Consider the following 24,248-nt stretch of genomic DNA (forward strand, 5'->3'; position numbering starts at 1 on the left):
CCCTCGAGGGGCTTGCTGGAGCCTGCACTGGCCCAACGCAACTGCTCTCAGCTTGAGGGCGACTGTTCAACCTCTCATGTGAGCTGCGGGCCTAGGTCTCCCTCCACTCCTTGCTGTTTCACATCTGTGATGCAGCAGTGACAGCGAAGGAAAGGCCAGCCTTGCTTTGTATAAGGCCTTTTATAGGTCTTGAGCTATTGCAAGACCTTCATTCATTCAAGTTCCATCTTTAATATATTTATTTATGTAAATTTATTCTTTTTTTCCTGGCCCCTGACACAGTGTCAGAGAGATGATGTGGCCCTCCTGCCAAAAAGTTTGGACACCCCTGGTCTAAATAGTCTGATATTTTCAACCATTTCAAAAGCATACATGACAATATCATGGGACAACACCATCTCAAAACAAATGGGAGAAGCGGGTAGCACAATTGAATATTCTGTCACATCAAGAACTTGTAGCATGTCTGCAAAAGATCTTCTAGCCTAGCCTTGTCCTTGACATTTCAGTTATGTGCATATGTTCTGAGAATGTTATTAATGTGACCTTTACTAGTCATGATTTCAGTCATGGTTCAGTCAGTTTAACATCACTGATTTCATGTGCAAAACTCCATTTTGGGGGACAGGAAGCAAAGCAAGGGGTCCTAAGAACTGCATGTGTTCTTTTGGTTTGTCTCCTAGAGAGTAACATCTTTCCTCCAGGTTTCCACCTATTGTCCAATTGCCTTTAAGTATCTGAAATGCTATAGAGTACAGTAGGCCCTCAGCGTCCATGGGGCTTCCATTCCAAGAACCAGGGCCTAGGAGAGGGGGGTAAAGGGGTAATTTGTATTTGGGCCCAGAGTCAGGAAGGGGGCCCAGGAGCCAAAGGAGGGGGCCCAGAAATTTGCTGGGATCTTACATTCTCCAATCTCACTACCCACGCAGGATCCTGGGGGCAATACTGTGGGCACATGGCTACAACTATTGCCATACACACCAGGCCGAGGATTGCATACATTCCTTAACAGTGTCACATCTGGGAGGAAACTGACCTGCTACAGTAGCTCTTTGGTTTGTGGACCTGGACTACAAAGACTATTCCAGCTGGTGCCACTTTCCCCCTGCCTGTTTTGCCCCCACTGCCCCCCCTATTCTGTTTCATCCCTCCCTCTTTGGGAAGGGGCCCAAAAGAAACTCTGTACCCCTGATAAAATTCCTCTCCAAAGCCCTGCCTAGAACCCTCATGGATGCTGAAATTCATGGAGAAACGAAACACGGATCATTGGGGGCTGATCTCTGGATGCAACCAAAAGCATCTTCCCAGTTTTCAGGAAAACAAGAAGTGCCTTCTGACCCCTCTGGAGGACTTTCTAAGGCCTGGAGAAGCAGCATGTGGTCTCCGTGGGCTTCAGAAAGTCTCCCAGAAGTTCTTAAATGTTTAATACATTTAAGGGCAGAACTACTTTTCCACAGAAGAGTCACTTGAGCAGTTTTTGGAGTGTCTGTTGCTATGGTGTACATGTGTGCCCCGGTATCCATGGGGATTTGGTTCCAGACCCACCTGCACAGATACTGGGAATCCGCAGATACCAGGGATCTGCCGATACTGGGGATGCCCTTTTAAAAGGGAAAGTGAAGGGAAATGTTAAAAATAGTTCTATTTAAGATAAGGTAGCCTTCCAAGCTGCCTGCAACCTCATCCTGGTCACTCCAAGTTCCTCCTTTCCCCAATGTCACCCCTGAATGCATCATGATGCATTCCCTTCCTGGTCGCGATACATTCTGGTGCAACACTGGGGAAGGGAGGACCCTCAGAGTGACCAGGAGGAGATTACAGATATTTTGGAAGAATGCCTGGAGCCTGAAAACACAGCAGTTTTGCTGCGCTAAGGTAAGCAAAGCTACTGTTACATTCCCCTTCACTTTTGCTATCTTTTAAAATGGTGTTCCCAATATCTGCAGATAATTGAACCGCAGATACCGAATTCGCAGATACTGGAGTATGCATGTATATTCTTGTTACTGTTTCATTATTCTTTAGCACACCACGTGCTTGAACAATGAAGGACAGATAACTACTTCTTAGACCCTGGACACAGGTTTGGAAAATAAATTTTTGATTCTTAGAACTTCATAACTCTAGCAAATATGAGATGCACCTATAAGATAGCATGCTTTTCAGAATAAGTCTTTTATATTTTGATTTTCATGTGATCTGTTTTCCCAACAACAGGCCTACTTTTAACCCATTTTACTAATCTGCATCTGGAACTGATCCTCTGTGCTTTCTTACACACCTAAATTCACAATTCTAGTACACATTACTGTTAAACATACATTCCTGTTTTATATGAAAAACCAGGGCACCTAAAGGAGCCTATGGACAGAAATAAAACTACTAATATTAAATTTAAGTTATCTGAATCAATTCCACAGACACAAAACAATTACAGTTCATGCAAGCAACTGGTCACACGAGTTATTTGATTTGTAAGAACTGTAATGTATGAAAAATCATCTCTTCTATGAAACATAAAAAAATGTACATTTTCCATCCATGGAAAGGAATTTAGTTCTCATTGGAGTTGGTTGCTAAATGTTACACTGTTCATTTACCAGACCTGATGAATAAGCTATAATTTGCAGAGGCAGTAGCCATCTTGTAAGAATAGAGCCAATTTTGAAACACTAGTCATTTGGCAGGTTCATACATTATCCTGTTAATGAAACACTACACATACAAAAGCCTTGCTACACTTGTACTGACTTTTTATAACAATAAACACAGTATCCTTTTTTCATTAGCACCGATTCTGTCACAGCTCACTGTCATTCACTCTCAATGCAGTTCCATCTTTCCCTTACGAGATGGTTGGCAACCTTCAGTCTCGAAAGACTATGGTATAAGCCTACAGCACCCAGTATTCCCAGGCAGTCTCCCATCCAAGTACTAACCAGGCCTGACCCTGCTTAGCTTCCAAGATCAGATGAGATTGGGCATGTGCAGGGTAACAGTTGCTGTTCCCTTATAAAGGAAAATGTAAAGACAACTAGAAACATAGCTGGATGTTTCTGGGCCCTGGGCAAACATTAATACCTGTTCCATCACCTATCAATTCAGACCAAAATGACAATTATAGTTGTACATTTGTAGAGCACTGCATTTTGATGCTGTATTACAGAGGAACTTAAAAGACATTGTGAGAATCTTGTTTCAAATAACACGGAGGCAGGAAAGGAGTGAAAAAGATATGACTAATTTCCTTCAAAGTCTATCAACAGCATAAACAACTTTTCATCCTCAGCTCCTGCTGGGCCCTCTAGAGAGCTGTGCTCTGGATAGCTGCATCTGTCATTCTACTCTAGCTAAGGCTGCTGTCATTTTATTCCTCTTCTGGTGGTTTTTAATTGGAAGGGGGAAGAAAAGGATAAAACAATTGCTACAGTACAGAAAAATGAAATCAGGCTGTGCAAGAATTTCCTTGTTCCTCTTGCAAGGAAAAATTGGGGTGCATTGAGGGTGACAAGCTGGTAGTAGTGGCAAACTTCCATGATTTTGCTTGCTCCACGTGACATGGCAACAGTGGTGCAGGCATGACAAGGCCCAGCCTTCCTCCTAAGCTTGCTGCAGAAGTGCACAGGGATTGCCAGTGAACCCCACGCCTTCCCCAGTTCCTATACTGGAAGGCAAAATGGGGGGCTGCTTGGCTAGTGCTTTGCTAAGGCACCCCTTCAGAGCATCTTAGCTATGCAGGTCAAACAAAGAAGCTCTGCACCTACATTTCTTGCTCTTTACGAGGAAGAAGAGGTAGGACACACTTGACCATGGAGTGCCTCAGACCAGCAGCGGCCAAATGGACCCCCTCCCTCTTTCGGCTCAAGCACAGCAAAGGGTGTGGGGGGGGGGGGAGAGACTGCATGTGCATAAGCGCATGAGAGAAATGTGTATGTTCCTTGGCAGGCAACCACAATTTTCACTTTGTGACAAACATTAAAACAAAAATTGTGGATCACTGAGCAGTCGGGGCTTTCTAGTTGTTGATCATGAAGGAAAAGGGGGCAGGACTGAAAGGAGTAGAAGCTTCTGAACATCAAGTGCCTCATTAAGATATCTGTGTGTGAACCATTCCCTAAAATGTAGCATTTAATATGCCAGGTGAATGATTAAATACAAGCAAGGGCACAGCAAACTTTTTACTATAATAAAAAGGTGAAAAGATGTTTGATGTCAAGACACAAAATCCAATCCAAATTTTCAGTGCTGATGCAGCCATGCCAATGGGGTGGGTGTTGCATCCTCAGTGGGAGGACAGTCAGGAAGGCTTCCTCAAGGGTTTGTTCCCTTACTTCAGGGCTGCACTGCGGCTGCATCGACGCTGGAAAGTTGATTAGGATTGGGCCCTATGAGACAATGAGTACCCCAAAAATCTATAGATATCTAGACATCCATGTTCAACTTGCCAAGTCCAATCGACTGTAATGGTATTTAAACATGATTTGTTATATGTCAGATTGTAACCTGAGGCTGCAACTCTGCTTTGATTTATGTGCCTTGAAGTTCCATTGCAGCCTTCATATATATAATATTGGTAGTTGCACTGCATCTTAACCCATTGCTGCCCATCCCACAGGTGCACTCATATGATCCCTGGTGCATATATGCAATGTTGGGCAGACGTGGCTTAAATTTATAAATTCAGGAAAAGCAGAACAACAGTAAACCAAGAATGAATAACCACTTCTGCATGCACAAATAATGCCCTTCACAGTGCATATAAATAATTCTGCTGAGACATTGATCAAAAGATTGAGTCACCTGTTTCAAGTGCCTAAGACAATTCTGAATTATAGATGGCCCTTAGCTTGCATACTTAGAAACATTCTGTACAGTTTCATGTAAACTATCATTGTGTTTTCAGAGTAAAGTTTAAACAACCAAGGGCACAATCCTAATCCCTTATGTCAGTGCTTTCCAGCACTGACATAAGGGCAATGCAGCTCTGAGGTCAGGGAACAAACATTCCCTTACTTTGAGGAGGCCTCCGTGAGTAACACCAAACTGCGGGATGCAGCACGTGTCCCGTTGGTACTGCTGTGCCAGTGCTGGAAAGCACTAACATAAGGGGTTAGGATTGCACCCCAAGTTAAAGATACAGATATACAGCCTATTGCTTGTTCTGATAAGGCTCTCAAACAAATTTTCACAGAACTCAGAACTTTCACATTGGATATAACAACTAGTTATGTCTCACCTTTATCACCCAAAGAATAAATAAGACCAGTTTTCATTAATTAAAGATTTTGGACCCCTGTGAACACCCAATTATCACAACCTTGATTAAAGGGCCATTCAAAATATCATGGTTATCACTAATCTATAAAAAGATTTTAAGCAGATGCATTTTACCACCATACTAATAGTGCACCATACTAATAGTGAACCATTGTTCTACAGCAGTGATTCTCACACTTTTAGCACTGGGACCCACTTTTTAGAATGAGAATCTGTCGGAAGTGATGAAATGACCGGAAGTGACAACATCAAGTAGGAAAATTTTTAACAATCCTACTCTGTAATCCTACCCACACTTACCCAGGAGTAAGTCCCATTGACTATCATTGTTAAAAGCATATACGTAGGAGTATTGTTCAAAAGCATATACGTAGTATACTGTTAATTGTTAAAAGCATATACGTAGTATACTGTTCAGAGTACACATCTGTAACATTTCCCCAAATGCAGTCACATACCATGGCAGCAGCAAGTCTAATATATTAAAAATAAAATAATGAAATTGGCTTGTGACCCACAGTTTGAGAAACACTGCTCTACAAGGCTGTGAAAAGTTTAACAAAGCTAAGCTGAATTTTGGCAACTTTTCCCAATAAATGTACCTGCTTCATGCCCACTCCATTCTGTGCCAGTTATTCCATGGTCCATACGCTATGGAAGAGGCATGGGAATTAGGGAGATTTCAAGAAGAACATAAATGAGGAGGAGAATAAAGGTGGTATTTGTGACTAATAGCTAGCTGCCTTGGTCAGGAAAGGAGAGATGAAAAGATGTGCAAAAGCTGGAAAAGCTTTTGCTTTTGTGGAAAAGCTCATCACTTTTCCAGTGATGAGAAATTCTACAGTTAGAGAAAGTGTGAACAGAAAGGGCAAAAAAAGCATGCCGCTCCACAAACCAACCATCAAAATGCAACTTTGGGTCCAAACTCCAACAGAGCAGCTAGCATAGCTAGTACAATACAGATTTCAAACATGATAAGATCCTTCCGGTAGTGAATAATGAAAAACCTCAATCTTTCTTTTGCCCTGTAGCATATGAAAGAACTGCTGATCTTTGTATGCTGTCACCAGAATCCAGGAAGGATAAAAAAGGTGCTACTCATGAAAGAGCTAAGACTTCCGGCTATGATGAATGAATGAAGTGGTACCCATATGAAGAAACATTAAAAGTGACTGGAAAACTTCCAAAAAGAGCCAATTTCTGTGTGTCACAGCAGTTGGTAGAACTGACCACCTACATAAATAAACTACACTATTATTCTTTAAAACTTGTAGGGTTTCAAATATTAGAAGTACACAAATATTTAAAACATGGTATGTGTATTAAAGAAGCAAATATAGGATCACATGTAGATATATTTATGAATATAGAGATATTTATTTTGCTACGTTCACCATTTTCTGACTTTTTTCATTGAAAAGCAGTATAAAAATATTCTTAACAATAATATAATGGCAGAGTAAATGGTTTAGATTTGTTCACCATAACTACCCTCCCACCACAGGATGAAGTGCACATTCCATTGGCATGGCTACACCAGGGCTGGAAAGTTGGATAGGATTTGACCCTAAGGCTGCAATCCTATAAACTCTTAGAAGAGAGGAAAGATGCAATCTTATACACACTTATTGGAAACTGTGTGTTGCCAACCTTCAGTCTTGAAAGACTATGGTATCGCGCTCTGAATGGAGGTTCTGGAACAGCGTCCAGTGTGGCTGAAAAGGCCAATTCGGGAGTGACAATCCCTTCCACACTGGGAGCAAGTGCAGTCTGTCCCTGGTCTGTCTCCCTGGCTATGGGCCTTCCTTGTTTGCCTCTTTGCCTCAGTCTGTTGGCAAAGTGTCTCTTCAAACTGGGAGAGGCCATGATGCACAGCCTGCCTCCAAGTGGGCCGCTCAGAGGCCAGGGTTCCCCACCTGTTGAGGTCCATTCCTAAGGCCTTCAGATCCCTCTTGCAGATGTTATTGGAAAGTAAACCCCATTGAACATAGTGAGACTTACTTCTGAGTAAACACGCTTAGAATTGTGCTGTAAAAATGATTGCACTGACAAGAGGCAGGTTCTATAACTTCTAAAAATTGCAAGACCAGTTTGCAGTGACAACCATCCATTCTAGACCATAAGTAAGCAAGATGTCACCACATCCTTAGTTGGAAAAAAGGTAAACATAACATCAGGGTAAAGATAGTGTAAGAGAAGTGAATAAGCCTGATGGATGAGACAGTAGAACAACTCAAAAGTCACAGTGCTCCTAATATGTTTCCCCAAATAAAAAATTCCCTCCACATGGAAATCTAACAAACACAGTCTTCTTTTTTTTTAATACACTGGATATGACACTAGTGTTGTATCAGATTTTCTTCTATAAAATTTCCAAGGAGAAAAGGGTATTTTTTTTTTCCAAAGGGTAATTAAATACAGATCAATTCTGCTCCCCCTCCCCCAAATGCACTCATTTTCAATGCAGATGATAGCCACTTTGTCTCCCCTAGGCTGCATAGCAGCTCACATTTTCTTCTCTCCCTCACTTCATGGTCCTAGGCAATCGAGAATCACAGCATAAGAGCAAGATGACGTCACAAAACTCCACAAATAGCGTGGGATATGAAACATTATACATGAAAGTTATCCAATAAAGTTACGTTATCCAATAAAGTTACATTCCTATGCTGTGGCCGTGCTTTCAGTTAGCCAGCCAGCCAGCCAGCTATCACCATGCAGCAAGACAAGGGACACTGTTGAGTTGCCTTGGCAATATGGAGATCCATTCCCTATCTTGGTAGGGAAAGCATAGCACAGTGTGGTATGCCACAAACTAGATATTCAGTGTTTGAATCTACATTGCAACATGTGTTCTAATGCTCTCTGTTCTGTCAAGCAGTAATACAGAGATTTCACTGCCACAGTGAATATGGCAAAAAAAAAAAAGGGGGGGGGAGCACTGGTTCAGTTACCAGGGAAGGGGGACACAATCCCTCTGTGCTCAGAAATTTTTGCTCCTTTTTGAGAGTCCCACCCCCCCAAATAACTGAAAACGGGGAATACATTTTGAGCAGCATGAAACACCCTCAGTTTGGCTCAGCACTTATTCAAGTAGATAAAAGGACTGTTAGAAAAAAGGCCTATTTTCATGCCCGCTTCTCACTTACTCTCACAGACTCTTCAACTGTACTCAGTGACACTGATGAAGAATAATAGCATAGTTCTGGTTCAAGTACTAAAAACAATTTATTTAACATATTAAAAGCATTCTATTTTTTAAATGAAAGGGAATGCAGAAAATAGCATTTTAACAAATCTGCAAATACATGCAATCACTTGTAAGAACTGCCTTGCCTGAATCAGACTAAGGTCGACCCATGCAAAAGCTGTTTCAGGCAGTTTCTACTTGGTACTCATACCATAAAAGACCACTGGGGGCCATGAATAGATTTTTGGTCGCATAGCACTAAGCAGAGTCTCCAATGAAAAAATGAGTGATGGATTCATTGTGACTCTGCATGATGCTGCAAAGCTGCTGAAGAGGTCTGCGCACTGTTGCGGACCCTTTACAGCAGCGGTTCTCAAACTGTGGGTCGGGACCCACTTGGTGGGTCACAATGCAATTTCTGGTGGGTCACGAGAAGCTGGCGGCCACCATCTTGGAAGATGGCAAAAGACCTGGCGGCGCCATTTTGGAAGAGGGAAAAGCCTGGGTATCACCATTTAAAACTTCCCGGCATTGCGAAGTAACTAAGAGCGGCTTGCACATGCGCAAAGAAAGCAGCGTGCTGCTGCCTTCCAGCTGGACCTCCCTCTGCACTCGGAGGCTTCCCTCAGGAGGGGCAAATCGCGGAGTGTGGCAAAGAAGGACAGGGAGAGACTTGGAAGAGCCAGGCAGGCTTCTCCCCACCAACCTCTGTCAGCTCAGCTGCCTGGACGGAATGGGTTGTCTTGGGGTTGCAAGACAGAGCAGCTTCCACCCCCCCCCCCACAGCTGGACTGGGCTGGAGAGTGTGGGTGGAGACCTGAACACGGGGCTCCGGTGAGTAGAGGCAGACCCGCGCGATCTCCCCTCTTGTGAGCCTGCCTTGAAAGCAGCATTGCCACCGCCAACACCCCACTGCCATTCGCACCCCTTATGGAACTGCTGCCCCCTCTCTCCCAGCACTTCTTCTAGGGCTCTTTGTAGGAGTCTCCTCCTCTGCAACATCTCTCCCTCTCTGGAAGCCGCGATCCTTTCCTGCCCCGGACAGCACGTCCTCTCTTTACATCTTTGCTGGGGTAAGGGGGGATCCCTGGTTGCCTGGCTGCCAAGAGAGCAGCTAGGAGGGGGGAGGAGAGGGGTAAGCCTGGCATGTGGGGGAGTAAGCCCCATTGCTTACCTGGGAGTAAGCCCCATTGCCAATAACGGGAGAATTCTGAGTAGACATGCTTAGGCTTGGGGGAGGTGAAGGGAAGTGTCCCTGCTTATCTTCCTTCTGAGGGAGATGCTCCACTCCCCTCCCCCCCCGCCTCTCTGATGGGCACCCTTCCCCTGTTCTTACTTCTCTGTTAGGCTGCAATCCTGTCTATTCTTACCTGGGAGTAAGCCCCATTGCCAATAATGGGAGTTAATTCTGAGTAGGCATGCTTAGGTGAGCAGCTGAGAGGGGGAGGTGAGGGGAGGTGTCTCTCCTTATCTTCCTTCTGGGGGGGATACTACTGTTCTTATTTCCTTTATTTAGCTCAAGCTACTTCTTGTATTGAGGTGCATGAGTAGGGTGCACTTGCTTCTGACCATACTGAGCACAGTATCAACATCCATATCAGTGTTAGTTAGTTTCAAGTGTAATACAAGAAGTATTATTATTATTAAAATTAATAACAGTATTTACATACTGCTTTTCAACAAAAAGTTCACAAACAGTTTAAGTAGCTAGAGATTTTGTAAATAAAGACAGAAATAAAAACAGTAGTAAATACACAAATATTTTGTTCCAGATGTTGTTTTATTTTTATTCTTTTTGCTTGATAGCAATAGTAGTAAGTGCAGGGAGAACAGGAAGAAGCTTCTGAGCTGGAATACTTTCACTTGTCATTTGCAGTTTGAGTTCCTAGGCAAGAACTTCCTGCTTGATGACATCACTTCCAGCTCTGACATCACAGTGATGTCACTTCCTGTTTGATGATGTCATTTCCGGCTACGACATAACTTCCAGGTTGATGGCATCACTTCCGGTGGGTCCCAGACAAATTGTCATTCTCAGAAGTGGGTCCCGGGCTAAAAAGGATGAGAACCACTGCTTTATAAGGTATGCTGGTGGGGGGTTTCACAGCTTTGTGGAGGGTTAGGGGAGGAGAAGCTGGAAGCCCCTCATTCTTGGGACTTAAAAACAATCCACACAAAAGCCCCTCCCCCAGCACCTAACTTGATTGACTATTGATGCAGTCTGTTTATGTGATCGTCACATTAATCATAATTGCATTATTTTAAATATGAGCCCACACAAATCACACTTCTGGTACTAATTTTTAGTCTCACTATTTCAAATATGGGTAAACATACATCTGCAGAAATAGAGAGCTACCAGTGCATGGACCTGATATCCAGTGGTGTTGTTAGAGGGGGTGCAAAGCACTAAGTTTTGCAGGGAGCCTCACCTGCAGCATGCAACTGGCCCCTCCCCCTCAGAGCCATTCAGGGTGGTAGGAGCAAAACAAAGGTGAATAGCTTCCCACCACCCAGAATGGCTCCAAAGGGGATGGGGTACTTGCACTGTACATTCAGGCTCCTGCAAAATTTAACGCTTTGCGCACCCTCTAGCTATAACACTGCTAGTATCTTTTGTGTGGACAAAAGCAGGTGGGGAGGAGCATTTTCACTGGGAAACAGTATGCAGTGAAAGGGTTAATTACTGCTCCTCTTGGTTCATTGCTTCTATGTAGGTGATGTATCAGATGATCTCGGGTTTGGCAAAAGTGGGTTAAAAGCACAAAGCACACTGAAACAGTGACACTCCTGTTTAAAACAAAACCCCTTATAAATGTGTGTTGGCTACTAGTGCACTCTTGATAATCCACTGTTCTTCAGGCAAATTATTTGACAGTGCAATCCTATGTCTGTCAACTCAGAAGCAAGTTCCACTGCATTCAGTAGAGCTTAAATCCAGGAAAGTGTGTATAAGATTGCAGCCTAATTTAAAACAAAACAAAACCTTTCTACCTTGATTAGGAGGTATCTATAGTATCTTTAAAAACAACTGCAGTCTAAATAAATAAATTCATAAACAAAATATTACTCAGATTTCTCAGCAGCAAATTTGATTTGACATCTCTTAACTCATGACTGTGTTCTACCCATTTTCACCTGCGCACAAAGAAGCATTGGTTTACACTTTGTGCTAAGCCAGTGTTCTTCAGCCTTGGGCCTGGAACCCAAATGGGGTCACAAAGCCTAAGTTGTGGGGTTGCAGCAACTTAAGGGAATGAAAAAGGTTGATGAACACTGGACTAGAGCACCAGCAGGTAAAGGGGGAGGCATCTGGTGTAGCCCTTCAGATTCCAGGAGATTGTGTCCCAGTCCTGCTCAGGTTCTTAGCAGATTGTGTCCCAGTTCTGCTCAGGTGCTAAAATGGCTTGCACTACTGCCATAATGCTACGGTAACATTTTCATTACCATAGTGTTATGGTAACATTTTCTGCTTTCTCTAATAAGAATATTTGGTTACAGTGAACAGTGCTGGAAGGATGTGACAGGGGTGGATTGTGTATGAATAGAGTCCCAAGAGGGGGCAGGACCAACAGTGGGTCCCCAGTCTCATACTTTATTATTTATTTATTGGGGTCAAGGCACAAAAAAGGTTTCTCGTGCAACTGCTCTAAGCTGTTGCATGAAAAAAGCGAAAGAAAATCCTGTACAAGGACTTTGCAGATCAACACTAGCAACTCTGCTCACAGTTCTTTGAATCCAACCCAAATATTTCTAAAACGTTGGTGAGGAAGAACTTATTTTTGGAGAAGCCATGTTGGTTTTTCCTCAGTGCAGGTCATTCTTTTACACATCGAATAATTATTGCCAGGGCTGGCCCAAGACATCCTGACACCTGAAACAGCATGACAAATGCTGTCCGCCTTACCCAATTATCTGCTGCTTGATGCAGTCGCTTCAGTTGGCCTCGTGGATGGTTTGGCCTTGATTCTAGTTTCCAGTAATTATCCAGCAATTTATCCACCAATTTACTCCGGAAACATGTTAAGCAAATGATTCTGTACTGTACTGTTCTGGCTACCACAGGTATCTTTTTAAATTCAGAGATATATTGGTTCTTTCCATTTCTGCAATATGTCATTTTAATTACAAGTTGTTTATTTTTATTCAGAAGATCATAATTCTTCATTTTAATTCTTTAAAAACTTTCAGGTGAATGTCACCCAGACCCAATGATTTGTTCATTTTTAACTTGTCAATAGCCCTAAAGCTTCATCTCATCACTCTATTTCACTTATAGCCCAATCCTGTGGGTGCCTTCTACTGATGGAATGAGCATTTCATCAGCAGAAGACCCGCTCCATTGCCAGTCCACCTGCAGCAACAATGTGTGAAAGGTTGGCAAACATGTGTATGCCACTCGATGGTTGGCAACCTTCAGTCTTGAAAGACTATGGTATAAGCCTACAGCACCCGGTATTCCCAGGCGGTCTCCCATCCAAGTACTAACCAGGCCTGACCCTGCTTAGCTTCCGAGATCAGACAAGATCGGGCATGTGCAGGGTAACAAGAGGAGGTGAATTGGCAGAGGGGGTGGGCTGTGGGTGGGGAAGGGGAGGATTGGGGTGGAGAGGGGCATGATTGGGGCAGGTATCAGGGCTGCTGGGAGGCATGTCAGGGAGAGCAGGAAATGGGTTTTGATGGCAATGGCGCCACCAAAATCCTATGACCCCCAACTGGCCTCGACACGGCCCCTTCAGTCCACTCAGACTTGTGCCATCCAAAGAGCTGGTGGAGAACCAGACAGACCCATTGGGGGCTGTGGCACAATAGAGTAGGTAAGAATGTCATTTACTTACCTCTCTGTTGTTCCATGGTCCCCGGCTGGCCCACAGAGAGCACCACAGCACCTGACCGGCCAGCCGAGGATAGGTTTGGGGCATTAGCTCTTCAGTCATCTTCCTTGAAAAGTGGTTATCTGTCCAGTATTGTCCACATGAAGATAGATGCAATTCTCTTCAGTAATCCTTTCCTAGTTCAACTAATATGGTCTAACCACCTACACAACAAGTTGCCTGCTTTTGAGAAAGTTTTCAATATATTTTTAAAGTTTTATTAACAAAAAATATATGAATAACAAATTATATTCATCACCAAGATACTAATCCATAAAGAAAAACCATAAATACTGTTATCTGAAGAAAAATGAACCCAGATTTCTTAAGGTTTCTAAGAAATATGGTCCTCATATATTTTTGCTTCCTTCAACTGTTTTTTTTTTTTTTGCCTTCATAGAGTTTGCTCTTCTTTTTATTATTCCCATTTAGAAAAGACTTCCACTTTTTAAAGGCAGACTTCTAGCTTTTTGTCCCTTCCTCAAGTTTGCTCATTAACTACTCTGGCATTAACTTGGTGGTTTGAACCTGTATTCTGTAGAATACATTCTAACTGAGCTATTATAGTGGTTCTAAATGACCTCCATGCATACAGAAGAGATTTGACTGTCCTGACCTCTCCTTCCAATTTTGTTCTAACAAATACTTTCATTAGTTTTAAAGAGCTGCTTTGTTTTGAAATGAAATGCGGCCATGTTAGATTTTCTGATGGCACAAATCCTATTTGGATGCTGCACCAACATCACAGACATTCGTGTGCAATGTCCGTCATATCCTACACATGTCCCAGCAACCATACACCAATGGTGCACTGATGGCAGCACAAAAAAGGGCCAGATGCTCATCCTCATAAAGCAACACTGGTGCAGCTCTTCCTGGGAACATCCCATAGAAATAGAAACACATGGTCTGACCCAGATGCAAGGGAGGGCATCAGGGTGCAGGTATATTGTTGTCTTTGTGCTCCCTGAGGCATCTGGTGGGCCACTGTGAGATACAGGAAGCAGGACTAGATGGGCCTTTGGCCTGATCCGGTGGGGCTCTTCTTATGTTCTTATATCCTATCTGGCATATCTTCTTATGTTCTTATATCCTAAGCTGCCGGAACGTGTGTAGGGTAATATCCTTTCTGGCTGTCGCAAATGTGACAATGCTGGAAGCATGGCCTGGATAGTGATAAGCGGCCAGATCCATGTGATGACAAACTAGGGACACCCTCCACCATAGATAAGGCTGCATAGGGGGCTGGAAAGAAGTGGGGAAGGGTGGAATGGGGCAGGAGTGGGCGCAAGGAGAAAGAGATGGGGCGAGGGCAGATGGGGGGAGAACTGGGGAAGGGCTGGGGGTGATGGGGAGGGCTAGGGGAGGGGGTTAACAGAGCAGGGGAGAAAAGAATTGGGAGTGGATTGGGCCCAGGCAGGGGCAAGATCATTGGAGCTGGAGCACGCTGAATCCTACATGGGGCTTCTCGGACTTGCACCAACCATTTGGCAGGTGCGGATTGAGTAGTCCTATTGAGCAGGCTGGGGCTTTACACGGGATAAGTGAACAAAAGTCTGCTTACCCCCAAGGAGACCTCCAGCCTGCTCCTTCCCAGTACTGGAATATATTGGACTTTAATTCTCAGTTTTCTCTTTTGGATCACTTATGCAGTGCCCTGGCTAAGCCCAAGTACATTTGCTCTATAATAGTGGAGCCCTAATGGCTAGATGGAGCAAAGTTCTCATGAGTGATTCAGCTTATGAAACAACATACACTTCTAGCCCCACTGCCTGGAAAATAATGTGGCTCCTGAGAATAAAGGAGATATCCTGTCCTGGAAAAGAACTTAAATGCCCTCCTTTTCCCTGTGAGTGGCCCCTGCAGGCAGTTCATAGCCTTCTTACAATTAACAAAGTATATGTAATAAATTACGTGCAATATAGTTTTAAATGTATTTATAAATAATAGTGTTTAAATTGACCCCATGAAATCAATATACATGAGTGTTTTTTTAGAGTGTTGTCTTGGATGGCCTACATTTTTCTTAGATGTCCTACATTTTTGGGGTGCTTTGTTCTCTTTTGTGGTTATGACAACTGGTCACCCTGGCTAGACTACGTGACCTCCAACATTCCTTCCAACTCTAACATTCAACGTAATTCTTTGATTCTATGAGATGATAATCCCTGTGACCTTTCAGTAAATCACAGTTCCATTATTTATTAATTTTAACTATAGTTACTTTTAGGACTCTATTGTGCTCTTCATTTAATAACACCTTGTTATTATGAATTTTGGGGCATTTGGAATTGGTCACTGTCAGAGACAGGACACTGGATTTAATTAGCATCAGACACCACCAATATACTTCACACATGTATTTTTTTAGAAACAATCACAATTTTGTTAGCCCAAGTAGAACAAGTCCCTAGCGATAACTTGTACTCCAGCTCTGACAAAGCAGAACAAGAGACAAGGGAGGATATAGTGATTTTCAAATGTAAGGTTAGACATCTTTCTAGTAAATGATAGTTGAAGCTCATGGGAGTTATTATCATGACTCACAATTTCAGTAAACAAGAAATTCATTAGAAATAGCATTAGATAAATAAAAGTGTGGTCACGAGAGAAGTCTGCAGAAGTGCTCTGACTTGTAAATTTTCACTCTGCCTTAGTATAAACAGGTTTTGCTATACCTCTGTTTAAATAAATAAGCCACCAACATCCAGTCAAAATACAGTAGAACCTCTTTAAGTTGACCTCCCAAGGGACTGGAGGAAATTGGTCAACATAGGGAGGTGGTCAACATATGGGGAAAAGGCATTTAAATATTATCATGTTTCGTTCCCAGGACAACAAATGCAAGGCCACATTATTATTTAGATTGGATTTTTAAGAAGTGTTATTGCAAATATCAACGAGAATTTATCCTCTTGTGATGCTTACTATTTATATCATCTATATCTATATCAAGAGACAGAGAATAAACAGCCCACAATCAATGTTTAAAAAAAAACCCTGAAAATTCATAAGCTTAAAAAAATTGTAAGTTAAAAAAAAATACCTGGTTTCATAGCAGACAGGCAGACCAATGCTATCCCTTGCCAGCCCATAGCATGTAGCATGCTACATAGCTACATAGCATGCTACATAGTAAAAAAACCAAAAACACTTTTTTACTTAGGCTGCCTGGCCTCCACTGGGTCTCCTCAGATTCACTAGATGCCAGAAGGTGTTTGATACAGTCCCTCACTGAAAGCTGTTAAGAAAACTCCACAGTCAGGGGATAAGAGGTCCTCTCATGAACTGGGAACTGGTTGAGGACCAGGAAATAGAGAGTGGGTGTCAATGGGCAATTGACAAAAAAAAGTAGAGAGGTGGAAAGTGGAGTGCCTCAAGGATCTGTCCTGGGACTGGTGCTTTGCAACATCTTCATAAATGACCTGGAAACAGGGATAAGCAGGGAGGTGGACAAGTTTGTGGATGACACTAAACTTTTCTGAGTGGTGAAGACCAGAAGGGATTGTGAAGTGCTCCAGAAGGATCTCTTCAAACCGGGAGAATAGGCAGCAAGTGTTTCAATATAAGTGTAAAGTAATGCACTAGTGATGAGAACCAAAGTGAAAGGACAGTGGCTTCACTATGCACAAGCAACCTCATGTCCCTCACAACTTGGTACATGTCCAGGAACAATCGGCAGCCGGAGCGGGTCTGTTGGCAATGTGCAGTGTGCCCACCTATAAAAACTCTTTCGCATACGCGCTAGCAGGAGTAAGGGAGGGATTGTCGCATGGCTTCTTGCTTTTCCAAGATGGGACAAACCAGACAAAACACAGGCCCACAGTATCGCGTTCAATGGGCAACTTACGGAGGGTAAATTAATACTCTGTGCAATGATCGAAGTGGTCAAGATACAACTTACAGAGGTGGTCAATATAGAGAGGTTGGTCTCCCATAGTGTATATGCAGTGTCTGTTCATACTGTGAAAATGAGGTCAACTTAAGGAGGTGGTCAATATAGAAAGATGGTCAACTTTGGAGGTTCTACTGTATATACATGTATATCTTCAAAAGTTAGGCATCTACAACAAAGGTTGAATCACAGGGGGATTATGTTGTGCAAAATTTTTCACCCCCTGCAAAAATCAACCCCGTCTTTGTGAAAATAAGCAAAACTATTTACAGGGTGTCAGGAGGAAAGAAGAGTTCTTATTGGAGACTCTTGTTCCAATTCACAGCATAATACAAAGTTTCCTCTCCGCCAACACAATGGTCTTGTGTTGGTCACATGTGTTGCAAAGCACGTTTATGATACCCAAAGAGTAAGCAGTGCCAGCAGAGAGGCCTGTGCTGTCCCACTGGTGCTGCATCTGGACATTTGGCTGCCAGCAGAGGTAAGAGACACATCGGGTGGCAGAGGGGTGGTGGAAGGATGGAACGGAGGCTGAGAGGGGCATTTCTGGATGGGGGAGGGTGGAACAGGGTAGATCAGGCCTGGGAGGGGAGAGGAATCAGCAGAGCAACACTCTACATGGGGCTGCTTGGACTTGCACCAGCTAAATAGCTGGCACAGATCTGAGTAGCCGCACTGGACAAGCTGGGGCATTACTAGGGGTAAGGGGAAAATGATGTCCAGAATGGCTCCAAAGGCAAGTGGGAGAGGCCATTTGTACAGCATGTTGCAGCACCTGCAGAACTTACTGTATTGTCCCCTGTAGCTATGCCACCAGACTATAGTATATTGGGGGCACAGGGTCAAATTCCCCATTGCGCTGCATGCAGGATCATGAAGGATTGTGCGTGCAGGACCACTTATTTCACCACCTGCACATCTACAAATCTGATACATCTAATACTAGTCAGAGTACCTGGCTCTTTAAAAATTTCTGCCAGCAGCAATTGTTGAGTTTTCCAGCCTTGGTACAATTTCATAATGCATTAATTCCAAAATTACATTAAGCAACACAAGACGTGCGCTTCAAATATTTGCAAATACTGCAAAAGAAAAAATGAAACAAAAGAGATTAAGGCTAAAAATTGAAATACTGAGCACATTTACTAGAAAGTGAGTCTGTCTCCAGGCTCAATGGGACCTGCTTCTGAGTAAACAAGCTTAGGATTGCATTGCATGATAATGTTTCATCTTTTGAACAGACTTGTACATATTTTATTTCAAAAATGCCACCAAGACAAAAATAGGAACAAACACTGTCCTTTACCAGAATAAATATAGCTCTTGCTGGACACTAATGGGCATTAGTTAATTAAACAGCTTGAGGCAACTGAGCAATCAGCACTGGTAAAGAGCCAAATCAACCAAATTAATACTTTGTACCTTGACAAGTTACAGAGAATTGTGCAAGTAGAGAGGAGACTGGGTTTTTTTTATAGGTCATCATCTGAAGTAATATCCTAAATTTCCTAAATTTCCTTTAGGCTGCACAGTGCTATACACACTTTCCTGGGAGTAAGCCCCGCTGAATACAACTGAACTTACTTCTAAGTAGACATGCAGAGGATTGTGAGCTAACAGCAGGAGATCAGGAATGCAAGCACTTGCAAGCCAGGTACGTATATTCCCTACAACTTTTCTTTTTATTTCTCCATCTACTAAGAATTTGACCGATGGACCACGAACACATCAGGAAGCCTAATTGCAAGCAGTACAATAGTAGTAGCATGGGCAAGACAGACCATGTATCCAACTAGCTCAGTATTGTCCATCCACATTGACAGTGGAACTCCAGCGTTTCAGATAGAGTCTTTCTCAGCTCTAATCCACATGTCAGGGATTGAATCTGGAACCTTCTGTATACAAAGCATGTGCTCTACTACTGAGTTACAGCCCCTCACTAAGGATCCACTTTCCTAGATCTTACCTTCTCTCTAAATAAATTATTTCTGACCCTTGGTGAACAAGGACAGGAAGAAGCAGGTAAAATTCTATACAGGGCCAGCTTTAAACCAATTGGACCAACTGTTCTGTTTGGCCCTGTGTCCAAGGGGCCCTCACACTAGAGTAATTACTATTATTTACTATTTACTTTTCAAAGGTCATCAACACATTTTTGTTTGTTTACTTGTGGGCTTACATGTATGAAATTTTTATATTAAAGTGTGCTTAGATCTATTTGGTTCATTAACTCACATGCCCTTTTTTAAGCATGCATTTTGATTGCTTTCCATTCTACCACAGAGACATATCTGAGAGCCCAATCCTATTCAACTTTCCAGCACTGGTGCAGCTGTGCCAGTGGGGTGTGTGTTTTATCCTGTGGTGGAGGGGGCAGTCACAGAAGCCTCCTCAAGTTAAGGGAATGTTTATTCCCTTACCTTGGGACTGCATTGTGGCTGCAGCAGTGCTTGAAAGTTGGATAGGATTGGGCCATAAGATTCTACAGACCTTGACTGTGAACCTGGGGCCCTGAAAAAACTGTTTCCAATTGGGCACCACAGCTCTTAAGACCAGCCTGATCCTACAAATATGAAATGGTGAGTATGTATTGATGAGAAGTGATCATCCTACTGGAGAAAACACAGTTAGATTACACGCCTTCTTTCTGAACTGTGTGGGCTGTAGCAAGCATATTTTAGTAACAGAGAATAGAGAAAGCAGCAAGTCGCAGAAGATGATACATTCCTCTTCACGACAGCTTAAGTAGCCTCTGCGGGTGAGCTTCAAACTCAGTCCAATCACCAAAGATTATTATTTTGTAAATCCTCTGGCAATTAAAATCTCATTTCTTGTTTCCACTGACAAAAAAAAGATTATATATGGAACATAATTATTTGTGTCATGCAATTGCTATAATAAGCTGCAAATGTCTATACTCTCACTAGCGGTTGTTATTCTGGTCCTGCAGAATAACAGGCAAAGAATATTGGACATCTCTCTCAGGGAGCTCCAGCCATCAACTTGATCTTGATGTCTACAGAGCATTAAATTAATTCATTTTATCTGCTTCCTATTGTTACATAATGAAATTTATCGTTTTGAGCGAAATATAGTGTTCCAGAATATGGTGTCAGTACCAGAAGTACCTCCTATCAGGATTCCACACACACACACATATACAGAAGTACGATAAATTAACCAAAAATAGTAATTTTCCGAACCTACTGATGCAGAAAAAAGGCTAGACATATATTTTTCTTATAAAATATCTTGATTCATCTGAGCACCTTACTCTTATGAGGTACAGAGGGGCCCCATATCCACAGATTCTCAAATTCACTTATCCATGGATTGGGTCCAGGGCCCCCCCCCCAGCGCTCACACCCCCACAAAGATCCTCTTGCCTCTGGAGGGGCTTCTGAGTTCTGCAGAGGTTGAGGATGTCCGTCCCAGGCCTCTGCCAAACTCAGACTATGCCCTGCAAGTAAAATAGCACTACTTCCAGAAGTGACTTTTTAAAATTTTATAAGGCATTTAAAATATCTTTTCTGGTTTCTCTGTGAAACCAGAAGCAGAGTTGTTGTTTTTTTTCCCCTGCAGAGCTCAGTGTGAGCTCAGCAGAAGCCAGGGACAAGAGGCAAAGGGTATGGGGCTTCCCTCATCTATTGAGGGGTGGTGGCCCCCCAGACCACGGGGATAGGCATTTGCCCTTATCTGTGGTTTCAGCTGTCCATGGAGGGTTCCAGAACAGAACCCCCATGGATAAAGAGACACAGCTGTACATACTTTTCTATGCAGGGACATTTATTCTCATCCATCATACTAATTACTTTAACAAGCCCACTGACTGTAGCTGCAAACTTTATGGAATGAATAGAACCAACTAATTTATATACATAAGGAACAATGGGAAGTTTCCATTTTTATAGTTGTATGTCAAATTTGCTTAGTTTCACTCATTCTACTGTGTTTTGATTCATAAAATATATATTTTATATAAAATATGAAAGCTATGATAAGTGTACATTCTCTTCCTGCTGTTCCTTTTTACATATTGCTGTTAAAATAGCTCTATCAAAATCTAGGCAACATTCTCATGAGCAGTTTGTAAGATTTGATTCCCCCGCCCCCCAAAAAACGGTGTCCAGTCATATTTCTGTATGTTATCATTGATTATTTCTTCTCTAGAATTTTCAGGCTTCAAAAAACACTATGTGTGAAAGCTGCTGAATTGGATTTCACTCTGCCTTGATGTGATAATATTATGTAAATGATTTAGCAGCTGCCTTCTAAATTGACAATGCTTGAGGCTTGAGCAGTTTGAACTTTACTTCCAAGAAACATTTCAAGAAAGGGTTATGATTTTTTTTCTTTTTAATTTCACTCTGAATGCAACTTTTATAGACATTTCATCCACAGCAGAGCGGTATTTTACTATTTTGGTTTTCTAGAAAGATGAAAGATTCCTCTTAACTGTAGCTTTGCAAATTTCTGAATATCCTATGACACAGCTATGAGTGTACCTCTCCTGATAAGAACTGATCTATTCAGATCTTGGACCAACTGGTCTTCTCCCGCTCATAAAGTATGTTTCATGCTATTTACGGTCCTCCTCTGTGTTCCCTGACTCCTGATGATAGTGGGTGGAATCCACATTTTCCCTTCCTCCAGAACAAGGAGACTTTCTGGAGTAAGACAAAAGTAACTTCTTCTATCAAAAAAATACAGGTCCAGACTCCCTAACCACTGATTCCAAATCTGTGGTGGAAGCAGGACCAGAGCTCTTGGACGCCACCAGTGATGCTCTACTGCAGGGGTCTCCAAACCCCAGCCCAGGGGCCAGATGCGGCCTGCGGCAATCCTCTATCCAGCCCGCAGCCAGCCTCTTGTCCCCTGAAAGCCTCTGGCCCACTTGGCTGAACATGATTGGAGCTGTGCTCTGGTTGCATCTGGAGGGTGTTCTAAGGGCCAGAGAGGTTGAATGAATAAGCCCATTCATTCATTTATTCACTCATTTAAGTTTCATCTCTAATTTATTTACATAAATTTTATATTTAAATTTTTTTTCTAGCCCTCTATTTGATGCGGCCCTCTGGCCAAAAAGTTTGGAGACCCCTGCTCTACAGTAGTGTCTTGGAGCCTTTCTGTGGTCCACAGAGGCGGTGTGCGGCCTCTACAGGCTTCTGAAACCCCCCAGAGCAGTTTAAAAGATACTTCTGGTTTTCAGCGAACACAACCAGAATGAGGGTATGGTCAAGTTCAGAGTTCCTGTGGGTCGGAATCAGCAGATTTCATTATCCATGATTTCGGTATCCACTGAGGGTCCAGGAATAGATTCCCCACTGTCATGAATATGTGCAGTTTAGGCCTAGTAGCATGGCAAAGCCTGAACCAAAGTAACCCAGTAACATAGAAGGGGCTTGCATCCTAGCTGCAAGGAATTTACAACTCAATGGAAGGTGATAAATGTAGCACCTCAGTAGCCAGAGAGGCGCCAAGGAATTCCCAGTGGGGAGGGGGAGAACTAAGAGAACTAGCATCCAGCCCCACTTCGAGAAGTTTCTGTCCCCAAGAGTTCTGATTGGTCAGTTCAAAAAAGTACAGAGTCACATCATCCTGTAGCATGAGAAGTATAAGAAAAGCCCAAAGGGGTGTCTTGCTCTTTGTCTTCGTTTTTGGTCTTTGTCTCTTGGTGAGATTGGTGGTGAGTGCACATCCTGCCCCGCCAGGACCATGTGGCCTCATAGGTAACTGAGGATCTACAAAAGAAGCTGACCCAGGTGAGAGTTAGGAAATAATAGAGATAGCCAGTTAGCTTTATTATTTTATGCTGATATGTTTCCTAGAAGTTTTTATGCCTCTAGCATTTGCTGCCTTTTGTAACTTTTTGTAACCCTATGTACTTAATAAAGTAAAAATCCTTTTACCATGTTGGTTCATTGTCTGTTGGGGACAAAGGTTCAGAATCCTGCCTAGCCGTTCAGCAAGCTACCAAAAATCCTCATTGTGGACTAGTAACTTGAGGACCGAGACTTTAAGTAAAGAAAGTGCTCAGTGCCTACAAGGGATATAGTTAAGCCTAGAGGGTCTCGGTGTCCCTGGACTGAGGCACTGGCTCTTACAGGGTGGTGGCAGTACTACCGAACAGGGATCTTTGAGGGCTCCAGGGTTCAGAACCAACAACTCTGAGCACCCAAAACCCTGGGAGTGTGAGACCAAGTATACGACACCCACAAATACCGAGACTCCACCTGTACTATATATATGTAGATGAATACTCTTCTCTTGCTCACCTTGAGGTTCAAGGGGATGTTTAGAGAGCAGATTATACAGTTGATATTGACGGAAATGGTCCATCACAGCACAGATGCTATCAAGCATCTGGTGGACTTACTGGGCAACAGCAGCATACAGCAGGAACACAATTCCAATCAGTGCCAACACAATTAACGACACCATCCTCCATAAAGTCTCCAATGAGATGTTACTCCAGAGTAACACTCTGACCAGGACATTAAGGGGAAATTAAAATGGTGACTGCAGCCACATTGATGCTAAGAGGAGAATCAGGGAAAAAATATATTAAGGGAGCCCAGTGGCACTGCAGGAAGTAGTAATAATAACCTTCCTAGTGTGCTGCGGCCCAGCCTTCAGCCATGAACACCACGTGCTGACAGGAGGCCTGGAATTTTCAGCTAAGTAAAGGTCAGGACAAGGGGTAATATTTTTTTAAAAAGTTTTAATTCTAACCTGCGCGGGAATAGGCAGTCGAATTGGGAAAACCAGTGAGAGGAAAGGCAAGGAAGAAAATGAAACAAGACAGCACAAAGAAGCTGGCAAGATCCATGTGATAGTAAATCACAAATACAGGCCAACTAAAGTGGATTTACTTCAAGGCAATCACCTCGTGATAAATAATGGTGCCACACCATGGCCACAAACTAGAATAATCTTCAAAGAAATGTGTTGAAATGCTGATGCTGAGTCAGTCTTTCTGAGTGCCCAGAAGTAAATGGAAAGCTGAGTGTAG

At 42.9% G+C, this 24,248-nt stretch overlaps 1 protein-coding gene and 2 pseudogenes across 1 annotated transcript in view; all 3 read right to left on the minus strand.

The window, feature by feature from the left end:
• Nucleotides 1–13,321, minus strand: part of PTPRZ1 (protein tyrosine phosphatase receptor type Z1) — an 85,059-nt gene extending 71,738 nt beyond the window's left edge. The window contains exon 1 of the mRNA XM_066633664.1: nt 13,306–13,321. Within this exon, the coding sequence (XP_066489761.1) occupies nt 13,306–13,321 (16 nt within the window). The remainder of the gene's footprint in view (nt 1–13,305) is intronic.
• LOC136658042 (5S ribosomal RNA) lies at nt 2,891–3,010 on the minus strand (annotated as a pseudogene).
• LOC136658155 (5S ribosomal RNA) lies at nt 12,908–13,024 on the minus strand (annotated as a pseudogene).
• Nucleotides 13,322–24,248: the final 10,927 nt, after the last annotated feature.

The sequence above is a fragment of the Tiliqua scincoides genome, chromosome 7 (assembly GCF_035046505.1).
Source record: "Tiliqua scincoides isolate rTilSci1 chromosome 7, rTilSci1.hap2, whole genome shotgun sequence".
Classification (NCBI taxonomy): Eukaryota; Metazoa; Chordata; class Lepidosauria; order Squamata; family Scincidae; genus Tiliqua; species Tiliqua scincoides.